Here is a 17536-nt window from a genome sequence, read left to right on the forward strand (position 1 = left end):
TTTAGTTCAAAGATTTTATTGATTTTATTTTTTTTTTTTTAGTTCAAAATTTTTATTGAATTTTAAAAAATACAAACAGTGGTCAGCAATAAGGTGCAAAATGTTACAAACAAAAGATGCATAGAAACTGAACAGAAATATATGCATCTGGGAGAATGTCTGTGTATATTCCTCTAGCCCATTTCTGCATTTAAAAGGGTTTTTCCACACAAAAGCATGCTTATGAGATACTTCAGGATCACATGACAGGAGAAATCTTGTCAAAACAATGACTTTTCTTGAAGCTGAAAAAGTAAGGGCTGGGAGGGAGAGGAGAAAATAACCAGTGCTACCTTTTTCTCTCCCTTCCTTACCCCACCCTCGTTTCATGAAGAGGCCAGGAGGTAAGAGCCCTGTTCTCTTTCGCCACCTACTGGCAGGAGGGAGGAATGGAAGGAGGCAGATTGTGCTTTGGAGTAAACTTTAGGTGGGATAGTGTGGGGGGTATGGGGCATTACTGTCACCCCTATTTCCCCACAAGTCCCTAAAGACGTTCCTGCACCTTGCCTTTCAACAACCAAGCCACTGTGTATTGGTTCTTGTGTCATTTACAATTCTATCCTCCCCTCTTCTTTTCCTGAAAGCACCACAAAAGGTCCCAGAATGCCCCAGGAGGAGTTTAAGCTGAGAATTAGGACCAGCCTAAGCCTAGGATCCGGGTCATATTTTTGCAGCCGCCCTCTCCTATTCGTTTTTTTACATGTGTTTGGGTCCAGGATCTTTGCCTAGCAATAGTGTTGTGGCTTTTTTTTTGTTGTTAAAGTTTGTACATGAGTTTTAAGAAAAATGCTCGATGGAAGCCCCAAATACATAGAGGAGGGCAGAGAATCCCCAGAGGAAACATGCTTGACCCAAAGGTGCTCAGAGGAGGAAGGTTATGTCTCAGAAGAAGAGAGAAACCCTGGGGTTCAACAGCAAGTGGGTGGAGATAGCTGGTGAGATCTAGACACCTTTCCCTGAAACTTTTTATTTTTATTTTTTTTTGCATCTGTCGAGCACAAGTCTCTTTTTGTTTCTGTTCTTGCGTTTGCCTTCCTTTCTCCATCTCTTTCATTCGTCTCTGTCTTTGCTTCTTTCTTTTACTCTATCAAAACTACATGTACTGGTGTGTTGTTGATTTTTTTTTTGTTGTTTTTTTTTAATCTCTTGAGCTCCCATGTGCACTTTAACAGCAAATATGGCAGAATGAATGATCATCCATTTTCTATGTTTTGGCAGCTTCTTTGTAGACTCTTTAAAGATAATCCAGAAATGTGTAATTTTTATCTGAGAACATCTGTATTTCTATAAAATAACTCAGTATGTTTAAATTACAAGATGTGAAAACTTTTTTTAAATTATTTTTCCAAACATGTTTACTCACCATGTGCTCCCTTTTTACTAAAGGTGCGAATGGATTTAGCGCCTCTAGTTACAAAAGAAATCCATTTTATTCCTTTGGACGTCACACCTTAGTAAAGGGAGCCTCATTCTGATTTATAAATACAGTAGCATGTGCATAATTTAATGCCCATAAGAATAGCCTTACTGGATCAGACCAATGATCCATCTCACCCAGTACCCCGACTTCAAGGAGGCCAATCCAACTCGCAAGTACCTGGCAAAAACCCAAATACACTTCCCCCTCCGTATTTGCGGGGGTTAGGGGCAGAGCCGGCCCGTGAATATTAAAAAAACGCAAATAATATTTGGGCCGGTTCTGCCCCTAACCCCCGCTTCCCCCAGCTATTTTCAGCTCTGAAAGCCCCCACTTAAGACTTATCTGGTTGTCTAGCGGGTTTTCAGGCAGGAACGATTTTCCCATGCTCCTGCCCCGTGCAGATCGCTCACAGGAAATGGCTGCCTTGAGCTCCTGTAGTCTCGCGAGCCATTTCCTGTGAGCGATCTGCACGGGGCAGGAACGGGTGAAGATCACTCCTGCCCCGAAAACCCCCAGATCACCAGGTAAGGCTTAAGGGGGGGCTTACAGGGCTTAAAATAACCTGAAAAATGAAAATGTTTTTTTGTTTTTGTTTTAAAACTGTGAATAAGCGAATCCGTAGATAACGGAATTCGTGAATATGGAGGGGGAAGTGTAGCAACAGCATTCCATGCCACCGATCCAGGGCTTCTCTCATGTCTGTCTCAACAGCAGTTTATGGACTTTTCCTCCAGGAACTTATCCAAACCTTTTTTAAAACCAAGTATTACTCTGAAACTTCATCGAGTGTCCCCCTCGTCTTTGTAAATCTTGATGTAGTAATATGTCTGCCTGCGGGCCAGCGTAAGTGCAAATTGGTAATTGTCTGGCGAGACAAATTTTATTACACCGCGGGCCAGGGTTTGACATGTCTGTTCTACACTGAATATAGAAAGAGCGAGGACATGTGCATTTAAATAAAGTCGAGTAGCAGCAAAAGAACATTACATAGAAACATAGAAGCAGACGGCAGATAAGGGCCACGGCCCATCAAGTCTGCCCACCGCAATAACCCTCCCCTACCTTTCCATGTGAAGAGATCCCACGTGACGATCCCATTTTGTCTTAAAATCAGGCACGCTGTTGGCCTCAATTACCTGTAGCGGAAGATTATTCCAGCGATCAACCACCCTTTCGGTGAAGAAGTATTTCCTGGTGTCACCGTGTAGTTTCCCGCCCCTGTTTTTCCACGGATGCCCTCTTGTTGCCGTGGGGCCCTTGAAAAAGAAGATATCCTCTTCCACCTCAATACGGCCCGTAAGATATTTGAACGTCTCGATCATGTCACCCCTTTCTCTGTTCCTCAAGTGAGTACAGCTGCAATTTATTCAGCTGTTCCTCATATGGGAGACCCTTGAGTCCCGAGACCATCCGGGTGGCCATTCGCTGAACCGACTCAAGTCTCAGCACATCTTTGCGGTAATGCGGCCTCCAGAATTGTACGCAGTGTTCCAGATGGGGTCTCACCATGGATCTATACAAAGGCATTATGATTCGGGCTTACGGCTGACGAAACTCCTACATATACAACCTATGATTTGTCTTGCCTTAGATGAAGCTTTCTCCACTTGCTTGGCAGTCTTCGTGTCCTCACTGATGATCACCCCTAAGTCATGTTCTGCTACAGTCCTCGCTAGGATCTCACCATTTTATATCGACATTCAGTGCATTTGGCGTGAGAGGTGGCAAGAAAACAAATATTTCTGTTCTTTTTTTTTGTTGTTGTTGTAAATCTCTTTTATTGGTAGACAAAACACTGCAAGCAACACACAGTTGAAAGCATAAGTACAGGCGCTCCACAGGTAAACAACAGGTCATCTGTTAGCAAAAGCTTCAAACAACAAACCAATATGCGTAACTGCTATATATAAGAAACCTAAAGAAAGGATCCGCAAACCAAATGTTTTACAGTTTCACCCCAACCAACCCAAATAAACCCTTAAAGAAAAAAGAGAAAACTTGCCACCCTCCCACACCCCTCACCTAGGACCCTGGCGCCCCAGTGTAGAGTGAGGTAGATGTCTTCCAACAGAGTCAATAACCTTTGCAATGATCTCGTCTGCTTTGAGAGAAACAGGATTGTTCCCACTGAGTTAAGGAGTAAGTCACCTAGAGCAGTGTTTTTCAACCTTTTGACACCTATGGACCGGCAGAAAGAAAAGAATTATTCTGTGGACCGGCATCGGTCCGTGGTCCGGCGGTTGAAGAACACTGGGCTAAGTCGTGGGCCAGACCCCTCCCATCTCTACCCAATCTCCACCCCAGACCCCGCCCCAATAATAGTACAAATTGCACCTTGCACGTCCCTTGCCTCAAATGGAAGCCTTCCCTCTGACGTTGCAACGTCGGAGAGAAGGCTTCCGGTTCAGGCGCAGGATGCCCGTAGGAGCCACTGCCCGTGGCTTTGTGCACTGAATCAGTTAGGAAGAGGGAGCTGGCTCAAAGATAACGGTGCATCGATCGCACCGTGGACCGGCGGTTGAAGAACACTGTTTTGGGCTTGATGCACGTGCTGGCCCTGTGGACCGGCAGGAAATTTCTGTGGACCGGCACTGGTCCATGGACCGGTGGTTGAAGAACACTGACCTAGAGTATTGTTCCAGATAACTGCTTGGAAATGATGTGAAGGTGGCATGACGTTTTATTATACACTTCCCCCCTCCATATTTTTGAATTCCGTATCTATGGATTTGCTTATTCGCGGTTTTAAATGAAAAAATTTATTTTCATTTTTCGGCTATTTTAAGCCCTGTAAGCCCCCCCCTTAAGCCTTACCTGGTGGTCTAGCGGGTTTTCGGGGCAGAAGCGATCTTCCCACGCTCCTGCCCCGTGCAGATCGCTCACAGGAAATGGCTCGAGAGACTACGGGTGTTCAAGGCAGCCATTTCCTGTGAGCGATCTGCACGGGGCAGGAGCGTGGGAAGATCGCTTCTGCCCCGAAAACCCGCTAGACCACCAGGTAAGGCTTAAGGGGGGGCTTTCAGGGCTTAAAATAAGCGGGGGATAGGGGCAGAACCGGCCCAAATATTATTCGCAGATTTTTAATATTCGCGGGCCGGCTCTGCCCCTAACCACCGTGAATACGGAGGGGGAAGTGTAGTAATATTTTTGAATAATAAAGAAATATAAACAAATGAAAAAGTTTTCGCTTAATTTGGATCTGATTTTTTATCTGAACCATTTTTTTTAGTTTCTTGCACAGCTTACTTAAGCTTTTTTCCCTGCAGGCCACGGGCGGGTGACAGGATCCACACCTGCTTCCATTGGCAAGGTGGGTTTAAACTACCCGGGGAGTCTCGGCTGCGGTCCAACTTCCCTCTGATTCCCTATGACGCTGAGGAAGAAAGAGCCTCTTCTCATTTCTATGAAGGTAAAGAGAGAGCACGAGGACTCTGAGTAACCTGCTATCAATTCTCTCGTTAAGGCATATCAATACAATGAGAACCAATATCTTTTCAGTTACGGCTCCCTCACTTTGAAATTCAGCTCCTAGCTCAGTGTCTCTCAAACTGTGTGCCCTGGCACAGTGGTGCGCACCAAAGAGATTCCGGGTAGAATTTTACTTTATTTTTAAAAATTCCCTTCATAAGTATACACTAGACTAGATGGCGTGTACGTCACGTACGCAAGAGTTTGTCAACGTTATAGGCGCCTGCGTGCGTAAGGATATAACCGCCCAGACAAGCAGCATTATTTGATGTGATTGGTCGTTGAAAACTAACGGCAAATATTTTTAGGTTTTTTTGTTTTTTTTTATGGAGTAGTTATCCTTATATGAGAAACGAAACGATCAATGCTTTGTTACCGTTGGGATCTTCGAATCTTTGCGAACTTGGATTTTCAGTTCTGACAAAAATTAAAGCCAAAAAAAAAAAAAGGGAATGACTGCAGATGGTGGAGGATGAAATGCGTGTTTGCTTGTCAACTATCGAGCCGCGTTTTGAGTTAATTTGCACTCAAAAACAAGCATATCCATCGCGTTGATTAGCAATTTTATCTACTTTAGTTTCACCGTTGTTACAATTACCCATACATAATGGCTTAAAGAACTTTAAATAATAACTTTCAAATTTAATTTTTTGTTGGTTTTGCAATTTTATAATTTCAGTTATAATGTGCTGCAAAAAACATTTGCTCCGTTTAGTGTGCCAGAGCTAAAAAAAAAAGTTTGAGAGACACTGTCCTAGCTATTTAAGAGAGATTACATCACTAGATAAATTTTTAAATCCAGTTTAAAAACATTTCTTTTCATGGATGCTTTAGATGCTCAGTATCGGTGGTGCAGTAAGGGGGGAGGGGCGAGGAGGGAGTCCGCCCCAGGCGCCGTGGTGGTGGGGGTGCTGGCACCCCTTCTCCTCTCCGCCCGCCCCGCCTCTGCCCACTCCTCCCCCCTTCCCTTCTCCCGTGCTTTTCGTTGTTCACCGCCTCAAGCAACACCTTCGACATGCTCCTCGCGAACACATCATCTCTCCCAAGTGCCGCGCATAGGAAGTGCCGTCAGCGGGAGAGCCGACTGGGGGAGGGGTCGCGAGGAGCACGCTGACGTTCTCGTTGCTCGTGGTGGTTAACAACGAGAGGTGCGGGGGAATGGAAGGGGAGGGCGGCAGGGGGGATCGGGGAAGGAGCGAGGGGGCGGAGACGAGCGCCACCATCCCGAAGGCCTCTCACCTTTGCTCACTATCATCGGGACTCTTGTGGTTTTCTTCAAATGGTGATAATCCATTTGATAGGTTCATTCATGCTGAGGTTTTTTTTTCCCCCTGCCTAAGTTTTCCAGCCTGGAACATGGCAAGGGGGAGTGCATACTGAGGCACATCCGACGTGCGCAATCCCCCCAACAGAGAGTCACATCAGCGAGAGACATTGGAGGACAAGTAGGAAGCCAAAGCCACCAGCTGTCGATTCCTGGCAGGCAAAGGTAAGCGCCTCTGCTACTATTTATCACTTATATAGCGCTTAAAGGCGTACACAGTTGCGCAGAAGAGCTTACAGTCTAACTTGGACAGACAGACATGACATGTAGGGTTGGGGACGGGTGAGGTGAGAGGAGTTGAAAGCGCTCCCAAAGAGGTGGGCTTTTAACTGGGCCCTGAACATTGCCGGAGGCGGAGCCTGCCGTAAGGATCCGGGCAGCTTGTGCCAAGCATAAGGCGCAGCGAGGTAGAAGGGACGGAGTCTGGAGCTGGCAGAGGAAGAGAAGGGCACTGCCAGCAACAAGGTCTGCCCTGCCACGAGGAGGACTAGGCATCCACCTAGGGTGGTAGAGAGAGTTTGGGGAGGGGACAGGGGAAGCAGTGTGGCTCTGACACACGAAAGAGTCTTCCCCTGCTGAGCTTGCTCCCACCGCCGCCCAAGCTGACCTGAAACAAGCTCTGCCATATCCCATAGCTAGGCCTAAATGGGCCTTGGCTGGAAAAACACCATCGCTCCCAGGGGAGAATGCACAGCTGACAATACCAAATTCTTGTACAATCCCACTCTATTCCTGGACAAGTGGTTATGCATCCCCAGTCGCAAGACTGCTTGGAGGAAGCCTCATTTACATAATTTTTAGACCCTCCCCTCTTACTTTAGGACTTGCTCTCAGGTATTCAATTGCTTTCCTACAAGCGAGACAGTCTGTTTCCAGAGGGTTGGCTGCCCTGGCAGTGCACTTTCAGATCGGGGGGGGGGGGGGGGGGGGGGGGCGGGGGCTCAGGGACCGTTCCCTTGGAAGCTGGCTCACCCCCAGGTTCGTCCGCTAGTGGGTCTGAGCGCAGGCTGCCTGGTTCTGTGGAGGTGTGTCCGGGATTGGAGCCGACTGCATCCCTCCGCCAGGTTGTCTGCGCGCTGTGTTCCAAGGGTGGCGGACATCTCCGGCCATTGGCGTCAGACCGGAGGGGCAGTCAGAAGACCAGCAGTACAGTTTGCAAGGCTTGTTGAGGCAGAGGATCTCCCTGTAAGCTGATTCAGCTTCCTTCGCTGCAGCTCCCCAGCACAGTGATTTGGGAGAGGGGAGGGGTTCATAAAAATAGTTTTTGGGTAGTTTGGGAGTTAGACTCCTTTGGTATCCTAGCTGGTTTCGGGGGTCCCTCTTTCAGGCTCCAGGTTTCCTTTGGTGTCCTTGCTGGTTTCAGGGATCCTTCTTTCAGGTCCCTGGTTTCCTTTGGCGTCCTTACTGGTTTCGGGGGTCCTTCTTTCAGGTCCCTGTTTTCCTTTGGCGTCCTTGCTGGTTTCGGGGGTCCTTCTTTCAGGTCCCTGGTTTCCTTTGGTGTCCTTGCTTGTTTCGGGGGTGAAAAAAGGTACAGAATGGGGGGTAAAAAATTGTTAGTCGGCTGGGACGGATCCTTTCTGTTCCGGCCTACCACTAGACCACCGGACACTGTACATCACGGTCTGTGACGCAATATTCGCTCCATAAGATGCACAGACATTTCCACCCACTTGGGTAGGGAGGGAAAATGCGTCTTATGGAGCGAAAAATACGGTAGGTTGGTCACAAGACTGATGTAACTGGCTTCTTTGCATTCTATTCGGTGGGAGATTTTAACGATATTTTTTGGTGTTTCTGTCTCTAGGCTTCTTCTCCTGGCATTGGGAGCTTGTTAACCAGCAGGACCTTGTCACATCCTTCATTTATATCATATTACACTGCAGTGGCCATCCTTCAGGGCTCCCATAGGGCCCAGGCTGCCAGTGCGGAAACTGCCCATGAAAGCATTTTGGAAGACGGAAGGTGTGGAGCAGGTAAGACCAGAGGAAACGGTTCAGACAAGAGTCAGGTGGGAGGCCTCCTGAGAAGTTAATGGAAATATCTAAAAAGGGCAGGACCAGAGTGAGAGCTAATTGCTAAAGAGTCAGAAGTGAGGCTGTGTAGTTGGTTAGTTACATATCTCCAAGAGGATATAGGTGGGATGGAAAAGATCCAGAATGGTGCATCGTCTGTGTGTGAAGTTTCAAGTTTGTTTAAAATTTGTTCCAGGCATACGGTGCAGCAAAGTAGAAGGGACGGAGTCTGGAGTTGGCTGTAGAGGAGAAGGGTACAGATAAGAGAGACTTATCCGATGAGTGGAGTGCCCGGGGAGGGGTGGAGGGTAGTGTGGGAAGAGATGAGATATGCTGATGAGCGAATACCCTTGTAGGCCAGTAAAAGAAGTTTGAACCGCATGCAGAAATGGATAGGGAGCCAATGAACGGACTTAAAAGGGGTAATGTGGATAGGCGGAATATGAAGCGTGCAGCAGAGTTCTGAGCAGATTGAAGGGGAGAGAGATGGTTTAGCTAGTGAGAAGCAGGTTGCAGTAGTCTAGGCGAGAGGGGATGAAGGTCATGGCAGTGCGCTCAGAAAGGAAGGGTCTGATTTTGGCGACACTGTAGAGAAAGAAACGACAGGTTTTTTTTGGGCAGTCTGCTGGATATGTGAAGAGAAAGAGAGAGTTAAATAGGAAAGCAAAGATGCAGATGGAAGGGAAACCTAGCCAATATGGCAAAATGGGAGATAAGGCCTTATGTTTTTTTTAGGTATGTTAATGATTTAAGAGGAAGTGCTGAAGTGATAACGTGAGGCTCAAGGGAAAAGGGCAGGAATTTTGTTTATCGCTTCTCTCATATGTGTCAAAGCGATAGGCAAAAAAAAAAAAACCCAAGCAAGATAAAGTAAACGAGGGGGATATTTTCACGTAAACATATTTTTTTCTCTTTCAGTTCTTCCTGTTAATAACAGTGATTTCTTCTATACGGATCCTCTGATGACCCCTGGACACAGAATCTACAACTGCCTCTCGCCTCAGTCACAGCAGGTGAAGCGGAAACTTGGGATTACGAAATTCCAATCCCTAAATCTGGTCTTGTCTCTGATTCTTTGTGTGCGACCTTTGCAAATCAGTTTTTCTCTGTGTAACCTCGGTTCTAATCCCCGGCTCTGTCGCCGATATTGTAATGCAGGGGTGGGGCAACCGCAGTCCTCGGGGGCCAAAACTCATTTGGGTTTTAAAGATTTCCACAATGATTGCACGCGATGTTGATATGAGTATACTACTTATAGTTTATTTAAAAAATGGATAAAACGCTTTACGTAACATTTCAAAGCGTTGTACAGTTAAAATCAGAAATAAATAAAAGACGAAAACAGACTTACTTGGGGGGGGGGGAAGGGTAGAACAAAAGGATAGAAAGGGGAAAAGTTACAATTCTTAAAAAAAAAACCCAAGCATAAAGGAAAGATTGGGAAATGTTTTAAAATTGATAAAAGATGAAGATAAATTAAGAGGGCGTAGGATACATCAATCGTATGCATCTTTAAAAAGAAAGCATTTTAAGCTGCTCTTGAATTTAGCCAAACTTTGTTCTGCTCTTAAATGTAAGAACATAAGAATTGCCGCTGCTGGGTCAGACCAGTGGTCCGCTCACGTGGCGGTCCTCTGGTCTAAGACCAGCACCCTAACTGAGACTAGCACTACCAGCGCACGTTCTTGTTCAGCAGAAACTTGTCTAACTTTGTCTTGAATCCCTGGAGGGTGTTTTCCCCTACAACAGCCTCTGGAAGAGCGTTCCAGCTCTCTACCACTCTTTGGGTGAAGAAGAACTTCCTTACGTTTGTACAGAATCTATCCCCTTTTAACTTTAGAGAGTGCCCTCTCGTTTTCCCTACCTTGGAGAGGGTGAACAACCTGTCTTTATCTACTTTGTCTTGAATCCCTGGAGGGTGTTTTTCCCTATAACAGACTCCGGAAGAGCGTTCCAGTTTTCTATCACTCTCTGGGTGAAGAAGAACTTCCTTACGTTTATACAAAATCTATCCCCTTTTAACTTTAGAGAGTGCCCTCTCGTTTTCCCTACCTTGGAGAGGGTGAACAACCTGTCTTTATCTACTTTGTCTTGAATCCCTGGAGGGTGTTTTCCCCTATAACAGCCTCTGGAAGGGCGTTCCAGCTTTCTCCCACTCTCTGGGTGAAGAAGAACTTCCTTACGTTTGTACAGAATCTATCCCCTTTTAACTTTAGAGAGTGCCCTCTCGTTTTCCCTACCTTGGAGAGGGTGAACAACCTGTCTTTATCTACTTTGTCTTGAATCCCTGGAGGGTGTTTTTCCCTATAACAGACTCCGGAAGAGCGTTCCAGTTTTCTATCACTCTCTGGGTGAAGAAGAACTTCCTTACGTTTGTACAGAATCGATCCCCTTTTAACTTTAGAGAGTGCCCTCTCGTTTTCCCTACCTTGGAGAGGGTGAACAACCTGTCTTTATCTACTTTGTCTTGAATCCCTGGAGGGTGTTTTCCCCTATAACAGCCTCTGGAAGGGCGTTCCAGCTTTCTACCACTCTCTGGGTGAAGAAGAACTTCCTTACGTTTGTACGGAATCTATCCCCCTTCAACTTCAGAGAGTGCCTTCTTGTTCTCCCTACCTTGGAGAGGGTGAACAACCTGTCCTTATCTACTAAGTCTATCCTCTTCAGTACCTTGAATGTTTCGATCATGTCCCCTCTCAATCTCCTCTGTTTGAGGGAGAAGAGGCCCAGTTTCTCTAATCTTTTGCTGTATGGCAGCTCCTCCAGCCCCTTAACCATCTTAGTCGCTCTTCTCTGGACCCTTTCGAGTAGTACTGTGTCCTTCTTCATGTACGGCGACCAGTGCTTGATGCAGTGCTCCAGGTGAGGGCGTACCATGGCCTGGTACAGCGGCATGATAACCTACTCTGATCTGTTCGTGATCCCCTTCTTTATCATTCCTAGCATTCTGTTTGCCCTTTTTGCTGCCGCCGCACATTGTGTGGGAGTGAGTTCCAAATAGAGGGTGCCGTTACTGAAAATATGTATGCACGGTGAGTGCCTATTATTTTTAGTGAAGGAACATTAAGGGTATATTGGGATGAGGACCTTAAAGTTCTGGGGGGGATCATATGGAATAAGGATTCTGTTAATGGATGCTGGTGCATTGGTCTGTCGGGTCTTAAACGTGAGAAGAGCAATTTTATAAATGATCCGATGATGAATGGGCAACCAGTGAGCATACTTCCATTGTATGCAAATAGATCTCGCGCGTTTTCTTTTTGAGCTGAAAAGTTTTTATTAAAGTTTTCATTACAATAAATATCCAAACCGGAGAACAAAGATTCTTTCAACATTTGCTTATAGCTTTGTTAATTTATGCATGGGACCCACGGCAACAAGAGGGCATCCGTTGAAAATCAGAGGTGGGAAATTTCATTTCGACACCAGAAAATATTTCTTCACCGAAAGGGTGGTTGACCGCTGGAATAATTTTCCACAACAGGTAATTGAGGCCAGCAGCGTGCCAGATTTTAAGAAAAGATGGGATTGGCATGTGGGATCTCTTCATGGAGGTAGTTAGGGGGTGGGCCATTAGTGTGGGCAGACTAGATGGGCCGTGGCCCTTTTCTGCCGTCATGTTCTATGTTTCTGTATATATATATAACCCACCCCTCCCTGTCCCACATACATACTACCACATACACACCCATTCATCCATAACATTCATACCTTGTTATTCTCCACATACTGTACTTATGAATAGATGACCATAATTTATCAAACTCTGCTTTCCATTATGGTTTATTTACTTTTCCTAATCCCAAAAATTGCCGTTATAAAAAAATATTTTGATCGATCTTTGGCTTATCAAGCAGGTCAAGTTCAAGTATGGTTAGACGACCTGATTCAACAATCTGCATCTTATTGCACCTTTAGAAAATTGATTAAGACCTATTTGTTCAAAAAATGTGTTACTTGATTGATGACTATGTCATAATTTCTTATTGTATTTTTCACTATTGAACTATTGTACTGCTTTTCTGTGTGCTTTGTATCATCACTGGAAAGTCCAGTCCTCTATTCTGTGATCCGCCTAGAACTTTTTGGGTGTTGGTGGTATAGAAAAATAAAGTTATTATTATTATATTTCTCAACCATACAGACTGAGTTCCACCAAAATTGAAAGGATAATGAAGATGCATCTTTCCATGTTTTTAAAATGGTCTGAATAGCCACAGCTGTCAATATAGCTAATAATCTCAAATTACCAGTACTTATATCTAAAAAAAATTGCTCCTGCATACGTTAAAGTAGTATTCATATGTAGTAACATTTGAACATGATGTGGTCCAACATTCCCTGGGCATTTCCATATGCCCAACTTAAAGGGGAGCTCTCGGTATTAATCTTATTCAATTTGACCGGGGTCCAATTCACTCGTCTTACCATGAAATATAAGGACTGTTTTGTTGAGGCTAGGTCTCGCGCATTTTCATTGTGGAAATCTTGTAAACCCGACCGGCCTTCAAGGACTGGGGTTGCTCACCCCTGCTGTATGAGAAGAACAATTTTCAGAGGAATTTCCATGCATAAACCTCTGCATAACCATGGGGGAAAGCCTCCATTGAAAACTCCCCTCCCCTCTTTTTCTTTTATGGGGAAAAATAGAGCAGTGGTTCCCAACCCTGTCTTGGAGGACCATCAGCCAGTCAGGTTTTCAGGCTAGTCCTAGTGAATATGCATGGAGCAGATTTGCATGCCTGTCACTTCCATTATATGCAAATCTCTCTCATGCATAATCATTAGGGTTATCCCAAAAACCTGACTGGCTGGTGGTCCTCCAGGACAGGGTTGGGAACCCCTGGAATAGAGGATGTTGGAGACGAAGCAGGCTGCTGGAGACATGTACAGGGATTTCATTTCATTTTGACATCCCCGTGTCTTATTTCGTCCTTTTCCCCATAGGCTTTTGCATCTGCAAAAGAAAATCTGGGTCTGGCAGCTTTTTTTTAATTTTTGAAAGAGAGATTCTGTGGCGAGTTTGCCTTTGAAAATCTGCTTGCAGGCCCATGTGTACTTTGCCTGCAAAATCTGCCCGTCTGCTGAAAATTGTCTTCTCTGTAAGACATCGAATATTAGTCCCTGGAAAGACAAAGTGATTTAGGGCCCATTATCTGGCATCATTAATTATTCCATATTCCCCATCAAGGGTTCTTCGATCTTTACGGGACAATAGGTTAGTAATCCCACGTCCCTCAAAAAACAAAATGGGAGAGAACTAGAAATTCAGCATTCTTTGCAATAGCTCCAGACTTATGGAACTCTTTACCATCTAGTTTACGTCTGGAGTCATCATATTTTCGCTTTCATCTCTTTGAACGTGCCTTTTGTTAACTTTATAACTAGTAGAGAACACATCTTTGCAGTGATAGGCCATGAATGATTTTCTGTTTTCTGTATGAAAGTAGTGTACTATCCTATTTTAATGGTGTTCCTTTTTTATTTGATATATTTTATTGTAAACCGCCTTGAATTGTGCCACAACTAAGGCGGTATATCAAGTGTAACAAATGATAAACAATTATAATCTTGTTTCTGATATATTTTGTAGGTCTTTCAGGGCTTCCGTCTGAACACCCCTCCTCCTATCATGTCCTTCTGTGAACAAAGTGCCCCCAGGACACCTCAGGCTTACACTGACTTCCATTCCTCTGAATTCCCCAAAACATCTGATTCTATCACTGTTGGAGGAAAGCTCTGGACCAAATGGCTTTCTATAGCTGAACATGATGCCTTGAGTGTACTACTGGACATGACGAGCTGTGCCCATTCTGAACCAGTCTTTGAGCCGACAGTCCCAAGGCCAAAGGTCCAGGAGTTGCCACTCCCTTCCCAAGATGTTCTTCAGGATGCGTGGGGAATGGTAACGCCTTCTAATATTGAGGCCAATCCTGTGGCTCTTCAGACTCGGAGTTCTTTTAAAGATCATCAGTTGGCCAGATTTCCTTCTCAACCCTATGACCAACCCTCGCCGGAGGGTATAAACCCGAGGGAGGTTCAGCATGTTGGCCAAGAGCTGTGGCAGAGATTCCTGAACCAGGAAGCATATGAAGGGGCAGGAAGTCCAGACCATCCCAACTTTGGCACACTTAAGGAACATCAGGGTACAGCATCGTGTGTTGCACCAACAAATCTCAGCGATCATATCGACAAGGAAGTTCTAAATACACAAGCACAGGAATTAATGGAAGTTACAGAGAGGAAGAAAACTCAGGAAGGTCTAGAGGTGCCAGTTGTGAGCCAGGCTCATTCAGGACACTATTCCCCATCTGAGCACATTGCCATTAGCGCTTTGCTGGATCTTCAGCTCCTCGAGAGCCATAAATTGCCAGATGAACCATTGCTGTCCATAACATCATATAGGTAGGATAGAAGCCCAGAGGGCACTATCTATATGACAGGAAGCTTGCTAGTAGTGGGAAACCAGGATAAACTGGGCCGGGAGATGAGCCTGGAATGTTAAGTCATAGAAAATCAAAGAATCAAATCAAAAATCAATCTTTCTTTTTTATAGAGTACAGAAAAGTTTAACCTAAGCTTTAGTGCTAGACCAGGGGTGTCAGAGTCCCTCCTCGAGGGCCGCAATCCAGTCGGGTTTTCAGGATTTCCCCAATGAAGATGCATGAGATCTATTTGCATGCACTGCTTTCATTGCATGCTAATAGATCTCATGCATATTCATTGGGGAAATCCTGAAAACTCGACTGGGGTGCGGTCCTCGAGGAGGGACTTTGACACCCCTGTGCTAGGCTGTTGACCTTTGTAGTTGGCATGTCCTGGAAAAGACAGCAGTGTGCTCTGGGGGACCCTATCAAACCTGCCTTACCTCTCCTTAAAAGATCCAGGAGTCATAGAAGACCCAGCTGAACCCTGAAGAGCTGAAGGCTGCTAGAAGAAAAGGATCATACCAGTGGCATAGTAAGGGGGGAGGGGTCCACCCCAGTCACCGTCTTGGTGAGGGTGCAGGCACCCATCTTTCTCTCCACCCACCCCCCGATTGCCGTGCGTGCGCCCGCTTCCCCTCCCCGTACTTCTGTAACGTTCTTGGTGCGAGCGGCAACCCCCAACCTGCTGTATCACCATCGTCGGCTCTTCCTCTGATGTCACTTCCTGGGCCCACGTCTAGGAAGTGACGTCAGAGGAAGAGCCAGTATTGGAGAGACAGCAGCTTGGGGACTGCTACTCATGCCAGAAACGTTACAGGGGCAGGGAAGTGGTGTGTGCAAAAGGAGTGTGTGGGGGTGGGGGGGGGGAGAGAAGAGGGTGGGGGAGGGGCATCTCTCACCCTCGCTACGCCACTGGATCACGCGCTAGTAATCCAGCTGTTCCAGTTGTGCTATATGCGCTTCATTCAAGAATACACGAGAATCTTACAAACTTCCATCTTCTCTTTCAAAATAAAAGTCCCCGCTGTCTCATGAGGTTATATGAGTGTGCGATAGGGACACTCGGTTAGTCTACAGTCCATGCTCCCTCACTGCAATAAGTGGTGTATTACGCTCGCCCCTTCTCTGCACTCCCTGCTGTATCATGAAAGCTGTTACCAGAACGCTCAGCCCTACACCCACTCCTTGCATTCCCTCTCCTGCTCGTTTTGAACCCCTTGCCCTATGACCTTCCTGCTTACATTGGCAGTGACATCATCCCAACGCAGAAATCCTTTCACAAATGGGACAAGCCCCAAGTACAGTTTGAACCCTGACGCAAGCCTTCCTGTCACAGTCCCTGTTTATGAGGTTCCAATCCCTCAAGTGATTTGGCTGATTAGTAACTAACTCCCCCCCCTTTAAAAAAAACGTAGCACGATTTTTAGCGCCGGCCGTGGCAGTAACAGCTCCGATGCTCGTAGAATTCCTATGAGTGTGGGAGCTGTTACCGCGGCGTCCGTTGCTAAAAAGCGCACTACCATTTTGTAAAAGGGGGAGGGGTAAATCTGATAATGTTTGTGGACATTTTAATTGTTGGGGGGAGGGGTTCCGCCTTTTTTTTTTTTTTACTTTGAAAAAGTTTCATTATCAGTTCTTTTTTTGTATATTTTCTTTAAAAGAAATCCTGTATAACGTTGCAACTCTTAAATTTGTAGGCGTGTTGTGAGCGAGTCATAACTCTTATCTCAGTCACCTGAGATAAGAGTGGAAAAGCGCCCTGCATTTTATATGTTCTTTGAAATTAAAAGAGATTTTTGTTTATAAAATCATGGCCTATCCTTATCTTTTTCTGTCACCTCAGTGGAATAAAGCCACAAAAGTCAACACATTTTGGATCTAACATCTTGTAACTCACTGTGCTAATGAAATAATGCATGCTATTTGCTCCTCAATGCACATAAAATGACAATTTCGTGCATTAGACAGTATTACCTTAGGAAAATAACAGCGGAAAAACCGAAACTGCCGATGGTGAGCACAGAAACAAATGTATTGCTTCAATAGTATATAACGAGTCGTGTTTTGGCCAACAGGCCTGCTTCAGGAGTCTATATACATAAAAAAATATATCAGAAAGCTAAAATCAATAAATAGACAATCTACTATAATAAAACGCTAAGCACGCATGCGCACTCTTACCTGCGTGATCCGTGATCTGTAGGTCACAGCGTTTTTATTTTTCACCGCTCGCCACTCCTCTGGAATGCTTTTACAGTGGCTCTTCGTAAGGACACATCATCAAAAAAAATTAAAAATTTTGTTAAACCCCCCCCCCCCCCCCCCCCCTTGTACTAAGCCATGGTAGTAGTTCCTACAGCAGCCCGGAGCACTAAATGATCCAACTCTCCTCCCGCACTCATAGAATTCCTTTGAGCGTCGGCGCATTTAGCCATGGCTTAGTGAAAGAGGGCCCAAGTTAGCCTTTGGGAACTCTCCAGAACTGTCAGTCTCAGGAAGGGTGAGCTTTTTAGTTAGTTCAGCTGGATTATTGCAATTCTGTTTTACTTGGGTATTAAACAGGGTAGTCCAGATCAGCTACAGTTGACACAAAACAGGGCAGCTAAACTTATCTTTGGAAAAAGAAAGTACGACCATGTCTCCCCTTTGTTGAGAAAGCCTCACTGGCTTCCAGTTCGTTTCAGGATACAGTTTAAGTGTGCATGCGTTATCTTTAAGTTCCTCTATGGAATATTTGAGCCCTCAGTTCCTTTATATTGGAATACTACTAGACCTTGCTATTCGAGAATTACACAGATATAGAAATTATCGTTTCTCTCTTCTAGAGGACTTAAATCTGTTGGGA

The 17536-nt window shown here is 45.4% G+C and overlaps 1 protein-coding gene across 2 annotated transcripts; it reads left to right on the forward strand.

Annotated features, from left to right (window-relative positions):
- The first annotated feature begins 395 nt into the window (after positions 1-395).
- LOC117350774 lies at positions 396-14926 on the forward strand. 2 transcript variants are annotated; one of them, XM_033925367.1, is made up of 6 exons: positions 396-466; positions 4726-4868; positions 6268-6416; positions 8056-8224; positions 9182-9276; positions 13857-14926. In XM_033925367.1, the coding sequence occupies exons 1-6, from the start codon at positions 429-431 to the stop codon at positions 14670-14672; spliced, it is 1410 nt and encodes a 469-aa protein (XP_033781258.1). In that variant the 5' UTR covers positions 396-428; the 3' UTR covers positions 14673-14926. The 2 variants fall into 2 exon arrangements, with proteins under 2 accessions (XP_033781258.1, XP_033781257.1); XM_033925366.1 differs by lacking the exon at positions 396-466 and adding an exon at positions 513-974.
- Positions 14927-17536: the final 2610 nt, after the last annotated feature.

This window comes from Geotrypetes seraphini, chromosome 16, assembly GCF_902459505.1.
Source record: "Geotrypetes seraphini chromosome 16, aGeoSer1.1, whole genome shotgun sequence".
NCBI classification, from domain to species: domain Eukaryota; kingdom Metazoa; phylum Chordata; class Amphibia; order Gymnophiona; family Dermophiidae; genus Geotrypetes; species Geotrypetes seraphini.

Bases quoted from the DNA above. Each gene is read 5' to 3' on its own strand.
- LOC117350774 (XM_033925366.1), top strand. From the start codon at position 826: ATGCTCGATGGAAGCCCCAAATACATAGAGGAGGGCAGAGAATCCCCA. The intron at 6,417-8,055 runs GTAAGCGCCTCT...TTCTGTCTCTAG, and splicing joins TCGATTCCTGGCAGGCAAAG to GCTTCTTCTCCTGGCATTGG. The intron at 9,277-13,856 runs GTGAAGCGGAAA...TATATTTTGTAG, and splicing joins TCTCGCCTCAGTCACAGCAG to GTCTTTCAGGGCTTCCGTCT.